This window comes from Candoia aspera, chromosome 5 (genome assembly GCF_035149785.1).
Source record: "Candoia aspera isolate rCanAsp1 chromosome 5, rCanAsp1.hap2, whole genome shotgun sequence".
Classification (NCBI taxonomy): Eukaryota; Metazoa; Chordata; class Lepidosauria; order Squamata; family Boidae; genus Candoia; species Candoia aspera.
Window position 1 is genome coordinate 116255718 of NC_086157.1, and position 15487 is coordinate 116271204.

The window sequence follows — 15487 nt, forward strand, 5'->3', positions numbered from 1 at the left end:
TGAAGGACTAATTCCAAACTCAGCCCAGGGAACAAAGTAATGCGTCAGGTAATGCTTTTTCAAAACTTTAAAACAGTGGCCTTCTTCTAAAACTGCTTTTTAAATTTCTTACGTTTACCTTTGGCTTCTCTAAGATATTCAAGGCTGCTGCAGTCGGGGCAAAAGGGCGAATAGTAAAGCTAACGAAAGCAGGAATAGAGCCTAACAGAGAGACAAACTCCTTAGCAACCCAGAACCGTTTTGGAATGCTCAGCAAAAGCTTTTTAGAAGGAAATTCTGCATTTGGGATCTCCCTTGGCAGAAGGTTCCAGGTGGTCTTAGGCCAGTTGCATCTTCCCAAAAGGAACTTTAAAAAGTTGGCGCAACGTCATAGCAATCGAGAGAGAGAGAGAGAGAGGGATGAGCCATCCATGAATGCAGTTCTTACAGCATTAGTTGTTCAAAATATGAAGTGATTTTGCATCGTGCAAATTGAGGTTGCAAGAGGTACTGTGACGGTCTGCATCCCTGAGCATCGTAGCCAACATTGGCTCGCTGTTTCCAACAGAAAGTCAGAATATATGCCCCACCGGCCCCTTCCTTTCTCTCCTTGTGTGGTGATCTCCGTTGCTGTCAGGAGGTGCTTTTGGCCACGTTAGGGTAGAGGTGGGCTGAAAGTACCACCTGCTGACAGACCAGCACAGAAGTGAAAGGCATGGTCGCTTTGCGGGATCCATGTGTGGATGTGCCGACACGCTCCCGTGTCCCCGTGCTCCCCGTGGTGCGCCCAAACCTACAGCTGGAGAGAGGTTTCCCTTGGACGTTGCGGTGCTTTCACTCTGCAGCTTCATAGAGCAGGTCTTTGGAGGAATCCCCCAGGGCGACACTTCGGGGCGTCCTCCGTATATTTTAACCTAAATTATCAGCCCCAGGTGGTGTGGCCAGTGGAAAGGGATTGTGGAAGGACATCAGGTCGCCTCCCTTTGGGATCCTCGGCCTTCGTCACCCCTCTCCCAAAGGCCTGTCTTTAAAAGGAAAAGGAAATGAAAGTTTGTTTATTTGTGTATTGATATTTATGGATTAAGGATATTATTTATGATTGTATTGAATTTTAAACTGTTTTATTGTGAACCGCCCAGAGTCCCCCGTTTGTGGGAGGTGGGCGGTGATAAAAATATGATTGATAGATAGATAGATAGATAGATAGATAGATAAAAATAAACCGCCACATTTCATTTATTGAAGCATTTGTATAAAGGCCAGAATGTATTTTTTAAAACTAGAAATTCTCCTGGAAAGGTCAGTAAGAGAAATTGCCGTGATTTGGTCATCCAGTTTGGGTTCTAGAGGGAATGGGGAGAAATCTTCCCCGAGTTCATGCTGGAGACGGGAATAGTCCCAGGTACTAATGACAATCCGATGGTTCACACATTGCATTAAGCTGCGGTTTGTCTGTTGAATAAGCATGGCTGACTGGGATTCACACAACATGCTAATTTTTAAACCATTGTTTTCTGAGCGGGATGACTAGGTTCACACAATGACCTATGCCCAAACCAGACAACCACACCTTAGCATCTTGGGTGAACCAGGCCTAAAGGGGGTATGTCCTTGTGCTCTCCATTTGATCAGTGAATGTCCGTGTCACTGAAAAGTGATGTTCACGCAGCAGTGGAGGAGAAGGGAGTCACGTGACTCTCTTGGTTAATAAGCTTGTTTGTGCTTGCTTGTCCCACAGCTCGAAGGCCTGAATCAGCAAGTGGCGAGCCTCAGCAGCAAGCAGGCCGAACTGCAGGCAACTGTCCTTCGTCTTGAGGAAGAGAAGCGCCTTCTCGAGGCCAACCTCCAGGCAGAAAGGAGCAGCTTTGAAGCTGAGAAACTCCAGCTGACAGGCCTCCTGTCGGAGCTGCAGAATTCCAGTGCTGAAATTTCCCGAGCCAAGGAGAAACTGGAGCAGGACTGCCGGGCCCAAGAGGAATGCTTGGTGGCTCAAGCCAACACCCTCACAGCAGAAATTGCAAAGCTGACGGGCTTCCTTCGCCAGAGGGACGAGGAGCTGCTGGCTTTGCATCAGCGGGCGGAAGCGGAGCGGAACCAGAGCAGCCAGTTGGCTGAAGACTGGCAGAAGAAGGAGCAGATGTCCCGGGCGGCGGTCGAAGAACTGAGCCGCCAGGTGGATCAGCTGAGCCACTCCCTGAAGCAGAGCAACGAGAAGGTGGCCCAGGTGGAAGCAGCCAGTCAGGAAGAGTACAACAGGATAGCCCAGGAGAAGGAGCTGGCCGTGAGGCAGCTCCAGGAGAAGGAGGTAGAAGCGTCTTCCCTGGCAGAACGGCTGCAGGCTCTGGAGCAGGCCCGGAGCACTTTTGCTCTGGAGACCCAGCAGGAGAAAGCCGAGATGAGTCAGAAGATCCAGGCGCTGGAGGCTCGGGCTCTGGCCCTCGCCGCCCAGTGCCAGCAGAGCGAGGCCCACGTGGGAGCCATTCCGGCCCTGAAAAGCCAGTTGCGAGAAGCTCAGCAGAAGCTGGCAGAGAAGGAGAAGCTGGCCAAGGAAAACACCCGCCTCCAGGAGCGGCTGATGGTCCTCGAGGAGTCCGTCCGCAACACGGAAGGCATCCTGGAGGACGAGAAGAGGCGGGCGGCGGAGTCTCTGGAGGGCAATCTCCGGCAAATAGCGGAGCTGGAGGAGCAGATCCAGAAGCTGGCCAAGCACAAGGACCAGGCTGTGCAGGAAATGGCCGAGGAGAAGGCCAAGAGGCAGGCTTTGGAGGGCCAAATGCAGCGCCTGGAGGATGAATCCAGGAACAGGCTGGGAGAGCTCCAGCATCAGCTGGCTGAGTTGTCTGCTGCCAAAAGGGAGCTGACCGAACCTGCTGGGCTAGAGCAGACCACCAGAGTCCTTGGCGTGGGCCAGGAGCAGGCGGGCCAGAAGAAGCTGGAGCTGGAAGCCCAGCTGAAAAGTCTCACTGCCCAGCACCAAGAAGCCCTGGCTGCTCTCCATGCCAGGCTGTCTCGTGCTGTGACCCAGGCCAAGGAGAAGGCCGACTCGGAAGAGAAGCTCCAAGCTGAGGTGGCCGCTCTGCAAGAGAAGATGGCTGCGGCACGCCAGGAGGCAGCCAGGGATGTGGCCCAGGTGAAGAAAGACGGGCACAAGGCAGCCCAGGCCCTGGAAGCGGCCACTCGAAGCCTGGCTGAAGAGAGACTCAGGAGAGATGAGCTGGAAGCCAGAGTGAAGCAGCTGGGGGAGCAGAGCAGCAGAGACCTGACCGCTGCAGAGTCCGGCTTGTCCAGCCTCCGGTCCGCTCTGGGGGAGAAAGAGCAGGAGGTGGACCGGTTCGCTGCCCAGGTGAAGGCGCTGAAGGCCACGCTGGAGCAGGCCGTGCAGCAGCAGAAACGTGAGCTGGCCCGGCGGGAGGAGGAGGCCCGGCGGCTGGCCGGGGAGGAGGAACGGGCCAGGGCCGAGCTGGCGACAGAGAAGGCCCAGAAGGCGGCCCTTGAGGTGCAGCTGCAGAACGCCACGAACGAGCACCGGGTGGAGGTCTCGGGCCTGCAGGAGGAGGTGGCCAGGGCCCAGGATTTGGTGGGGGAGAAGGAGAGGGAGCTGGAGGAACTGCGGCTGAAGAACGTCTCCCGCTGCGAGGAGCTGCGGGACCTGCAGAAGACAGTGAGCAAGCTGAAAGGGGAACTGGCCTCGGTGGAGGCCCTGAAGGAGAGGGAAGCCAAGATGGAGGGCGAGCTGCAGGGGTTCCTGGAGGTGGCCAGGACCCGGGAAGCAGAGATCGACGGCATGAAGGCCGCGATCCTCTCCAAGGACGCATCGCTCAGAGGCCTGGAGGAGCAGAGGCGCCGCTGGGACGAGGAGCGTGCCTCCCTCCGGCAGCTGCGTGAGAAGCAGCTGCAGGACGGCGAAGTGCTCCGCAGGCAGGTCGGCAAGCTGGAGAAGCAATGCAGGGAGCAGCAGAGCACCGTCGCCAAGCTGGAGAGGGTGGCGGCGGCCTCCAAGGAGCAGCAGCAGGCGGAGGCGGAAGTGCTGAAGCGGGAGGCGGGGCAGCAGAAGCAGAGGGCCTCCGAGCTGGAGAGGCTCCTGGAGGCCTCCACGGCCACCCTGGAGACCTTGAAGAGGGAGCTCCTCGACGCCAGGGAGGAGCTGGCCCGGAGCAGGGAGGCCATGTCGGGAGCGGAGGAAGAGCTGGCGTCCCTGCGTGCCTCGGCTCAGGAGAAGGACCGATTGGAGGAGAGCTGGAAGGAGCAAGTGTCCCGGTACCGCCAGGAGGCCGAGAGGAAGGCCAGCCACATCGGCAGCTTAGAGCAGGACCGGTCCATTCTGCGCAGGCAGCTGCTGGAGAAGGAGGCCGAGGGCAAGGACCTGCGGCGCCTGGTCATGGCGGAGTCCGAGAAGAGCAAGAAGCTGGAGGAGAGGCTGAGGCTGCTCCAGTCCGAGATGGCCACTGCGGCGGCCCGAGCGGTGGAGAGGTGCTCGGCTATGAAGGCAGAGGCCCAGGGCTCCCAGGAGCAGGCCGAGAAGCTGAGGCTGTCCGTGGAGGCCCTGAAGAAGGAGCTGAATGTGCTCTCCAGGCGGGAGGAGGACCTCTGCAAAGAGCTCAAGTCCTGGCAGGAGAAGACTTTCCAGAAGGAGCAGCTGCTCACAGGTCAGCAACAGGAGCTGGCAGGCGCCCAGGCCCTGATGGGAGAGCTGATGCCCATCAAGCGCTTGTACCAGCAGCTCCAGGCTGAGCAGGCCTCCCAGGCGGACAAGCATCGAGCAGAGGTGGAGCAGCTGCAGAAGACCGCCGGGGCCCTGCAGGCGGAACTGAGCAGAGCCAAGCTGGAGCTGGCGGAGCTGCTCTCCGTAAAGGAGAGGGTCCTCAAACAGGAGCACATTCTCCAGCAGCTTCAGGTGGAGAACAGCAGCTACGTGGAGCGCCTGGCCACCCTCCAGCAGGCTCACACGCAGCTGGCCGAGGAGAACAGGGAGCTGACGGAGAGAGCCAGTCGTGGGCGGCAGTGCCTGGATCTGGAGCTGGCCCAGGCCAAGCAGAGGCACATTCTGGAGTTGGAGGCTGCCAGGTTGGACTCTGAGAAGCTGGTGGCTGGGAGCAAGCGGGAGGCTGAGGAGGCCCAGAAGAAGCTGGAGGTGGTGGCTAAGATGTACGAGGACACCAAGCACCAGCTGGTGGTTCAGGTAAGCCCTTTTCCCAGCCAGGTACTCTTCAAGATGGGAAGAAAGGGAAGCAGGGGAAATGCCACTGCTCTTTCTGTCTGGGGAGGGGTGGCAGATTTTTCTGCCGTGTAGAGTGACACCTCCTCCTCTGATCATCTCACCTTGTCTGAATCAGAACGTCTCACGGGATCTCCTCTGGATTTAGCAGCCTGATGAGCATCTGATCCCGATTTAGAGGTGCGCGGTGGACATGAAGTCTTCCCCTCCCAGAGGTGCTGACTTCAGTTACCACCAGAGTTGAGGTTCACACAGCTGGAGGACGTGCAGGATGGAGAACACAGCTGGGGTCTAGAGATCTGTCCCCTCCCCATCCTATTGCTTCAGTGGCTGTTCTTAATGGCTACTTAATGCCTAGCCTTTCTCTCAGTATGTTGCCAGGGGGTGGGGGGGGGTGGCCATGTTTCTTAGGAAGAGTGTATGGAGCAGACCCAGCTGGTTGGAATAGCTCAGGGGATTCCCAGATTCAGTTCACGAGTTTGACACTGAAGGTCTGGCTGTCAGGAGAGACCTCCTCCCGCCTTGGGGCAGTTCATTAAACGAGCAATGCCAATTGTGGCATGAAGGGGTGGGCCCAGCAGGGTCCTATTTCTGCTCTCTCAGGGGGAGCTGGGAGGGGGAAGAGTGGCACTGACTGCTCAGCACCGCCACAAGCTCTCTGGGTTGCTTTGAGTGGTGGGTCCTGACATCCACGGTCCTTGCTTCCCCCCTACCCTGCAGGCAGAGAAGCTGGAGGCACATCAGCGAGAGCAAGCTAAGCAGGTAAGGCGTGCCAGGTACTGGCTGCTCAGAGGGTGCCCGCATGCAGCTGGAGCTGCTGCCTCAGCCTCTCCCTCCATGGTGGGTGCCACCTTCCCTTAGGACTCTTGCGGTGGGGGACTGTTGAGGACAAACGTGGAGTGGTGGTTTGCTCCTGGAAGGGAGGCCTCTTTAATCTCCTGCTAAACTCTTGCCTTGCAATGCTGCGTCTTTTGCCCCGCTGTCTCTGTGTGCCAGTCAGCCAGACTTAACTTCCCTTGAGAAAAAGAGTGAAGGCTCCCTGCCACCTGGACTCTGCCCAAATTCTCCTCCCAGCAGTCCGTTTTGTGGCCCTGGAGCTCCCCATGAGCTGTTCCAGGTCACCGTCTCTGTGGAGTGGCTCCCCTATGTATACAGTATCTTTTTCCCTTTCCAGGAAGCTAGTGAATTTCTTCCCTGGCAGCCATGGATGACATCCCTCCCTTAAAAAGTTCCCCTTGAGGAGGGGTCTGCCTTCACCCCCTCCCCAGCTTTCTGCCCCCTCCCAAGCCTGATAGCACACTGAGCGAAGCTGCCTTACGGCTGCCTTGAGGGGCATCTGAGCCGACACATTGACGCAGGCGGTGACTGGCCCATGTGCCAGAACCTTCAGGCCAGCCTTTCTCAGCTTCCTGCCTTGAGCTCTCCTGGAGGGCAGCACCCATCTTCCCCAGCCCCTTGAGTTGAGCCAAGCCCCTCTAGAGAGTTGTGGTAGACTCCCCCATCTCCCATTGGTAATTTCCACCCCGGGGAGTCGCAGAGCCCTGTAGGCAGCTTGGCAGGCCCCAGAATCTGCTGCTTGGCATGGGGGAGGCCCCAGGGTGTGGCAAGAGCAGGGACGCCCCGCTGCCCTCCAGCAATGTCCCTGCCTTCTGCGGGCGAGAACACCCCTTCCGCCCTGAGAAGAGCGAGCCAGCTTTGGCCAGCGTCTTCTGGATCCTTTCCCTTCGGCTGCCCAGATGCGCCCGAGGCCAGCGGCTAACAAAGGAGACGTGCTTTGCCTCCTGTGCCACTGGCAGGGATTCCTGCTTGGCTCAAGCTGCTCTTCTCCTGGGGAGATGCCAACTCCCTTGCCTGGCTTCTGCCTCTGGGACCGCTGACCTGCCCTGATCTTGGCAGGCATTGCGTGGTGGGTCCTTTTGATGCTGTTGGGGCTGTTTCAGGAAGGAGGACGAGGGAGGAAAACCAGGGAGAGGTGCAGCCGCAGCTACCCTTCTTCTGAGGGTGGTATCACCTGCATCCCTTTTGTTTTCCTATGGTAATTCTGAATGTGTGGCATTCAGTCTCTGATGCCCGGTTCAGAATCTCAGGTTTCTAGCCCCTGTGACGGAAGAAGGAAGCTGAATTTCTGCGAAATCACAGAAGTCGAAAGGAAACCTGTTCAGGACTTGCAGGCACCTTATTGCTGGGGGTGGCCTCCGGCTTCCTAACGCAGGTTGATCGCAGGCGTCTGCAAGCTAGATTCCTCTAGGGGCAGAACAAGCTGGCTGCTCCATTTCAGCAAGGGGCTTAGCCTCATAGGCAGTGGCTTCCTACTCTGAAGGGGGAGTAATTCAGGCTGCAGCAACGGAGTTCTTTGGCCCACCCTTGGCCCCCGGATTGGGCTTTGAGGACAAAGAAGGAGGTCACTGCCTGGGCTGTGCCAGCCTTACATCTGGTACGCTTTGGCTGATGGTTTTGCACCAAGAAACCCTGCCTGGCCGTTCGGCAGGAAGGAGGGGCCCCAGGATGCTTCTCTGTGCAGCGCGGGGGGGCTGGAGGCTGGGGGGCCTTGAAGGGGGCCACACTGCTCTTCAGGCGGAGGGGGGAGGCCTGGAATAATTCCTCCTCCTCCTCTTCCTCCTCAGGTGGATGAGCTGAAAGAAAAGCTGGCTCAACAAGAGAAGGCTGGCCAGGCCCATCAGCAGAAAGCCCAGGTAAGCCGCGGGCGCGAGAGCTTGCCTATCGCTTTGCTCACACCCCCAGGCCTCAGCCTCTGGCCCTCCAACCAGAGGTTCCCAGTCAAGTCCCATTTAGTCACAAACCCCACTGACTGGCTTGCACCAATTTATTAGTTTGTTTGCATTTAGTTCTGTTCCGCCCATTGCCAAGACTGGGTGGTTTGCAGACAAGAATTCCAAAGAAAATCCAAGACGAAGCAGCCCAGTGCAAGAACACAGCAGCAGGGTGTTCAGCCACCACAAGTAGCATCGGAATACAAAAGCCAGCAGAAACGGGGCAGCCCAGCTCCTCCATAGAAGTGAAATAAAATACAGCTGGCCCCCGACAGTCCATCTAGATCGAGTCGCTTCCCCAGAGTCAGCTTGAACAAATCCCTCTGGACATTCTTCCCAAAAGCCGGCGGGGGGGCGGGGAACAGGTGAAGCTCTGGAGGCCAGGCGAGGTTTCTGCCACATTGGGGCCACCGGAGGGAAGGACTGACCCTCGGCCACCCTCTCCCTCAGGGGCAGGACCCTGGGCATCCTCTCCCTGGAAGCCCACGCTGATGGGCTGAATTGCTTCGGAGGACGTGATCCCTAAAGGGAGGTGTTGAGCTCTGCCCTGAGTGCAGAATTGGCCCCTGCTCTGGGGTTGCACAGGAGAGTGAATCATAAACTGCCAGACTGGCTACGAATGCAAACCCAGAAAAACTAACCAGAGTTCAGGAGGCACGCACGTGGAGTGCTTCTCCGGCTGCATCTCAGCTGTGTCTCAGCCAGGGCTCAGTTACGACTGCCGGGTGAAGGATTGCCTTCAACAGATTTGGGGGGGCAGATCCCTAGCCCAGCTGGTTCTGGCAGGCAGACGCCAGTCGTCCTGGAAGAAGCAAATGATAGGTGAGCTGGCTGTACCCCTGCCCGGCTTGGAGGAAGCCTGGCGAGAGCTTTGGCAGAGAATTTAGATTGTGCTTTGCAGAGAGGTGGAACCAGCCCTTCTCATCTCTGCTGCGATGACCTTGTGCGCTCCCCTTTTGCGTTTCCCCAATACCGGTATCGTTTATTAGTCCCACCTCACTGAAGGGCCTTCACAGCAGCATGTTTGGATGCCTGCTCAGCAGCAGCAACTGCTGCTGGGTAGTTACAAGGGTGTCCCCTACTAAGTGCACTCATGTGCCTGCCCAGACTTCGGAATTGAGGCGGTGGCGCATGTGTTTCCAAAACGTCCCGTCTATCAGTTTTGCAGGGCAGAGTTGATCTCCCTCTAATTACCAACAATTTCGGACCACTCTCATGTGGCAATCATGTACTTCCTATTAAACAACCAGGATCTAGAAGTCTCTAGAGTTGAGCCATATCTTGTGCCATTCCTATGACAATTAGAAGTTTCTGGACACGATTGTTTCCCCAGGTGTGTCTAGTGCAGGCGTGAATAATTCATTACATGAATAATGCAGCGCAATGGATTTTATAGCTCCTGTGTGTTTTGTTTATGATTGTATATTTTAATGAATTAAACTACCCGCACCAAATTGAGCACGTTGCAGCCACTTGATCTCTAACGCGGGCCAGCCGTGCCCTCGTTGTGAGGCTGAAAGGGGGAGCAAGCGCCCTGTGGGTCCTTCTGAGCCCCTGCAAAATGAGGCTGAGATCCAGAGGTAGGAGGCAACCCCTTTGGCACCCTGCCAGGTGTTAAGTTAAAGCCTTAAATCCTGGAGGGGAAGAAACGCAAAAGGAAACGGTGCCCAGGGCTGGGGCTAATAGCCACACGGGGCCACCTGGCCTGAGGGGGCTCAGGAGGAGGTGATGCATTTCCCCTCTGAGAGGGTGAGGAAGCCACGTCTCTCCCTCTCCCTAGGCGCACAAAGAGGAGCTCCTGTCAGAGACGAGGCGGCTGAAGCAGGAGACGGCGGACCTTCAGGCTCAGCTGGCGCAGAAGGAGCAGGCCGCCGAGCACTACAAGGCTCAGGTAGCGGCCTGGCACGTCTGCCGCCTCTGGGCCCAGGGGAGGGAAGGGCTCCCCTCTGCAGCCCAGGGCGTGGAGGCCTGACTGGGGCCTCCTTCCTTCCCCACAGATGGAGAAGGCCAAGACGCACTACGATGCCAAGAAGCAGCAGAACCAGGAGCTCTTGGAGAAGCTGAAAGGCCTGGAGCAGCTGGAGAAGGAGAACACCGAGCTGAGGGCAGAATCGGAGCGCCTTGCCCAGGAGCTGCAGCGCACGGCTCGGCAGGCCACGGAGTCGGAGCTGGGCCTGAAGAGCCTCACCAGCCAGGTCCGGGTCCTGCAGGCGCAGGTATGCGGGGCGGGGTGCTGGGCGTCTGCCAGGCTCTGCGGGCAAGGGGCTCGGAGCGCCCCGTTCGGTCCGAGGGAACGCTGCAGCAGGATCTGAAAGGGGCTGTTGACGCAGCCATCCCCGCGCGACCAGGAAGGCCGCTGGACGCAGCCTGGGAGAAGGCCACTTCAGAGCTGTCGGAGGGAGAGAGAGTGCCGGCGTTAAGAGAAGCCCGGGGTGTTCTGCCACCCTGGACTTTGCCAGCCTGAAGAAGGAAAGGGGTGGTAGCAGTGGTGGGATGGACGTATCGGGCTTCCTGTAGTGGAGCTTGGAAACCCGCTCTTCTGTTCTTGCTCAGTGAGGGCGTCGGTGCTGGAACTCCGCTGAGATCATGTGCGTGATCCAGCGCTGAAAGGTTGGCCTGCAGGGCCAGATTTGTGTTGCCATGGGAGGGAGGGAGGGCAGGGCAGGGCTGCATTTCAGGCAGGCAGAGCCGCTTACCCGTGCCGTTAGCGGCACAGTTTCTGTGGCAAAACAAGCACAAACTGCAGCCTGTAGAAAACGTGCCCGTGGACATGTGGACTTTGTTTTCTGGACGGGCTCCTTGAGTGCCCCTCTCCCGCCACTTTGCACCGATCAGGCATTGCCCGTGGACGTGGAAGGCCACTCGTGGCAGTGGCCGCTCTGTGCTTAGAATAGAAGCGGAGGCTTAATTTGCACGTCTCTAAAGCCTTGTTTCTCTGACAAGGGCCTTCTGCTGAACCGCTCTCCTTCACTAATGCAGTGGTAATCATATTGATAAGAGAAGTAAGCTGTTCTTCTGTTATGCCAGCAGCTGTAAAGGAGATCAGCACTGGCAGAACAAATATTTCCTGTTTAAAACAGAAAAACAAAGGATGTTGGGGACTTTGCACCTTTTAGTCCACGCAGATTGGCGAAAGATTCTTTTACCTGTAAATGAACTGAGGCAGGCTCAGTTCAGGTATGGTTACGTAGGCAGGAGAGTTTAATTAAGACCCCCAAAATGGGCTTTGGGTTGGCATGTCGGTCCCTCCATCTTCTCAGGCTGACTGCCTCTGGCCTGCCTCGTGGCTTCTGTTTCTGATTATGTACACACCCCAATGCAGCTGGACTTTGCAGACCGCCAGCTTCGAGAGCGGGGCAAGGTCCACGCGGCCCTGGAGACCTTCAGGCAGAGCTCAGCCGACATCAGCACGGACAGCCTGGACCTGAGCACCAGTGACGAAGGGCAGCCACTTAACTCCACCAGGTACTGGCCTTCGGAGGCTTCATTGCGCACTCCGCTGGCTCTAGTGGGCAGCCCAGGAGTGGGGCTTCTGTGCCACAACTCCTGCCCGGTTGCTTTGCGCCGTGCCTTTGCTCCAGGAGGGTGGTGCTGGGTGGCCACAGAGCAGAGGCCAACACTTTTGGTGTCCTTAGGCTGAACTGGGCAACCCGTGACCCGTTGGTCCCCAGCCAGCATGCTTTAAGATGGGTGGACTTCAACTCCCAGATGTGTAGACCAACTGTGAGTTGAAACTGGTCACGCCGTGACCCGTTGGGTCATCGTTTCAGAGATACTTCCTTACCAGATTCCTCAATGCTTTCAACAATGGCAGAGTGTCTGATGGACTGCCTTCACTGGGAAAGTCCTTAAAAATTCAGGGAGATATTCAGAGCTGTATCTGCCTTGAAAGTAGCCCATGTCATATTGAACTGTATAGATAGCCCAGTCAAACATCAGAAAATGTTTTATAAAATTTGCCAAATTTCTATGCCATGGGAGTCATGGGTCCCAGATTTTAGACGCATTCTGTAAGTTAGCCCATTTGAGGTACCTTGGTTCAAAAATTGTTGCCCTGCGATGCACCGTTTCGCCCGGTTGAAGGTTACACACACACAGGCGTGGGGGTTTTAGTAGGATATTGATTGCAGCAGTAAAAGGGTTGCCTTTTCTGAAGACCACAGTTGGGAGAGGCTGGCAGTGAAAGATGGAGCTGCCGACAAGGGTGTGGATGCTTCTACCTGGCAATGGTCTCTGTTCAAGACAGCCCTCCGGCCCACCTTCCAGCTTCAAGGGCTGCTGTTGGCGTTTCTCCCCAGCAGGAAGACCCGCCGTTCTCTGTCGGAATCTGGGGCGGCGGAGTCGTCTAAGGCATCGCAGCAGCTTCCCCGCAAGATAGAGTCCTTGGAGAGCCTCTATTTCACGCCAATCCCCACCCGGGCACGGTCCAAGCTGGAGAACAGCATTGGCTCCATGGGCGACTCTGCCTTGGATTCGGGACAGAAAGCTCTCTCTGGCCGCCGGCGCACCACACAGCTGATCAACATCACCATGATCAAAGTAAGGGGGGCTGTGGCTGCCCCTGCCTGGGCATGTCGGCCCTGAAGGGAACCAGGGGGCGAGACCATTCCAGTTCCTTCTGGGAATGCCTGTGTCATACAGCCAGGCATGGGATGGAGCTGCACGTCTCCGGATCTTCTTCCTGTGGGAGTTCCCTTTCAGGTTGAGGGCCCCACATATCTGTGACCCCATCCTGCTGCCCCCAGAGAGGTGGTCAGCCTGCCCAGGATCGGCAGAGTTCAGCCTAGCTGCTGTTCCTTTGACTCCCCTGTTCTGGCTGAAGCTGGCATACAGGTAGTCCTTGCTTAACAACCATTTGTTTAGTGACGGCTTGGACTTACGACAGTGCTGGAAAAACCAACTTACAGCTGGTACTCACACAACTGTCGTAGTGTCCCCATGGGCATGTGATCACAATTTGGGTGCTTGGCAACTGGTTCACATTTATGACCATCGCAGCGTCCCATGGTCATGTGATTGCCATTTTCAACCTTCCCAGCCGGCTTCTGTCAAGCAAAATTAGTGGGGAACTGTATGATTCACTTAATGACCATGTGGTTCACTTAATGACTGCCACAAAAAATGGTCATAAAATTGGGTCAGATGTGACCGCTTCACTTAGCAACTGAAATTCTGGTCCCAATTGTGACTGTAGGTTGAGTCATGGCAACCAGATTTCTTTCTTTTTGGTAGAAACATTTCACTGCTCCCAGACTGAAGAAACGCTTCTACCAAAAAGAGAGAAATCTGGTTGCCATGACTCAACCTACAGACATTTCCACCTGGATGACTGAGAATCTTCATCAACGGTCCTAATTGTGATTGTTAAGCGAGGACTACCTGTATAAGCCCAATTGTGATTGTTAAGCGAGGACTACCTGTATAAGCCCAATTGTGATTGTTAAGCGAGGACTACCTGTATAAGCCCAATTGTGATTGTTAAGCGAGGACTACCTGTATAAGCCCAATTGTGATTGTTAAGCGAGGACTACCTATATAAGCCCACAGAGCAGAGACCGTACAGCCACAGAAGACTGCCGCTGGGACTGATTGCTGTGTGGTGCAGTGGGCGCATCTTCCACGCACACGTGGCTGCTGTCTGGTCTGCAGTAAAACTCTCCCGTGCTGAGCAGTTCCTGAGTCCAGATTCCGTGCCAGGTTGGGTGCAAAGCTGGCATCACTCCACTTGTGTTGCTTCACAGAAACACCCCAAGCCGGAAGCTCCAGACAGCACAAATGAGTCCTTCGTCAGCCTGCAGTCCTCGGGGTCGGGGGACAGTGGCTGGAGCCAGGAGTCGGTCAAGACCCGCCTGCGCTCGGCGGCCGCAGCCTCCTCCACCCGCTCACTGGCGAGCCTCCCCTCCCAGGAGTCCCTCAGCAGGCTGAACGCCTCTCCCCCTGACGGCACGGCCGGCAACGCCGCACTGAAGAGCCTGCCTGGCTACCGTCCTGCAACCCGCAGTTCTCTGAGAAGCTCCCAAGCTGGGGGTGCCAGCACTGGTGAGGAGGGGGGGCATTGGGGGGAGGGACCCTGGCCTCTGCAGCAGGCCATGAGAGATCAGGCTCCCTGGCTGCAAAAGAGCAGGGCCTTTGCTCTGCTTCGGGAGCCCTTGACCGCAGGGAGCCTCGGGGGGCTTCAACTCCTGCAGTAGCTTTCAGATGGACACACACAGAGAGTTGCAGAAAGCTGCCTGGGTGAGGCCCCCCCCCCGCTCCTAATTCCTCCCTCTGGCTGGGTGGCACTGGGTGCTCCAACCGGGTCTTTTGGCCTTTGGGAGCCCCTTAGGAACAGCTGCCGATCCCAGCTGCGCCTGCTGTCCCCTCCCCCTCCGCAGGCCGCAGCAGCTTCTACGCCGGCTCCTGCGATGACGAGCCCGAGCAGCTGGAGGGCTGGAACCGCATCGCCGAGCTCCAGCAGCGCAACCGGGTGTGTCCGCCTCACCTGAAGACTTGCTACCCCCTGGAGTCCCGGGTGAGCCACCGCCCGGCCCGTTATGGCCGATGAGAATGGGGCGGTTCCGGTCCCCGTTGTCTGGAGCCGGGCCCCTCGGTGGGTCAATCCCCCAATGCGCCCCCCGTGCCCTTGGAGAAAAACGGGTCTGGGGGCAACAAGGAAGTAGATTCTGCAAGAGGCGTCCCATGCGGGAGACTTTGGCCGAGCTTGGGAAAAATACCGAATCCCATGTAATTAAAAAAGCAGTCGTGGTGAAAAGCCTTGGTGGGTCCTAGCCAGAAGTGGGGGCTGAGCCTGTTCTGGCTGTCGCTGACGTGGAGTGGAATTTGCCGTTTTGAGCCGGAAGTCGACGTTTGCCGGGGGTGGCTCTTTGTGCTTCTCCCCCGCCCCATCTTGCTTTGTGCGGTGAAGGTAGTGGAAGGATAGCTTCCAAAAGTTAAAGGCCCCAGAATCCGGGAGGGCTTGGGCAGAGGGGTACAGCCGGTAACTCCCCAAAACCTGGGATACGATCTCCAAGCTCCTCCAAAGGTGGCTGTCAGATTTCTAGTTTGATCTGGCAGATCAGCATCATGCTTTGAATTCTGCTCCAGTTAAGTTAAAATTTTAAATTTAAAGCAAACTCATTTTTCCCTTGGCCTGCCCATCTCTTCCTTTTTGTCCCTCAATGCTCTGCTCACAAGCCAAGCGTGGCTTTAGAGAATTAACCTCTAATTCGTTTGCAGAGTTCATAAAAGGGATTCCAGGCGCTTGCAAATGTTTGCTAGAGCAGGCCTTGAATACAAGGGAGCGTCTGTCTCTCCTTTGGTGCTCAGTGGTCCGGTGCTGGCCTCCAGCTCAGTCAGGGCTGGAGACACCGCGTGGCTCCTGCGTGCAAATATGTCAGGCCCAGCCCAAGAACAGCCCAGTCCGGCCAAACCCCAGTTCTTCATCTGCTCACACCACGTAGGCAGAGTCTTGCCAGACTCAAGCTCCTCTGCCTCACCTGAGGGGAAGCAACCTGGGAGGCTCCCGGGCGGGGCAATTCTGAAC

At 56.8% G+C, this 15487-nt stretch overlaps 1 protein-coding gene across 1 annotated transcript in view; it reads left to right on the forward strand.

The window, feature by feature from the left end:
* Positions 1 to 15487, forward strand: part of NUMA1 (nuclear mitotic apparatus protein 1) — a 63119-nt gene that overhangs the window by 41064 nt on the left and 6568 nt on the right. Inside the window, exons 14-22 of the mRNA XM_063306017.1 lie at positions 1718 to 5158; positions 5915 to 5956; positions 7819 to 7887; positions 9746 to 9856; positions 9963 to 10181; positions 11288 to 11430; positions 12264 to 12504; positions 13707 to 14004; positions 14340 to 14476. Of these exons, the coding sequence (XP_063162087.1) occupies positions 1718 to 5158; positions 5915 to 5956; positions 7819 to 7887; positions 9746 to 9856; positions 9963 to 10181; positions 11288 to 11430; positions 12264 to 12504; positions 13707 to 14004; positions 14340 to 14476 (4701 nt within the window). The remainder of the gene's footprint in view (positions 1 to 1717; positions 5159 to 5914; positions 5957 to 7818; positions 7888 to 9745; positions 9857 to 9962; positions 10182 to 11287; positions 11431 to 12263; positions 12505 to 13706; positions 14005 to 14339; positions 14477 to 15487) is intronic.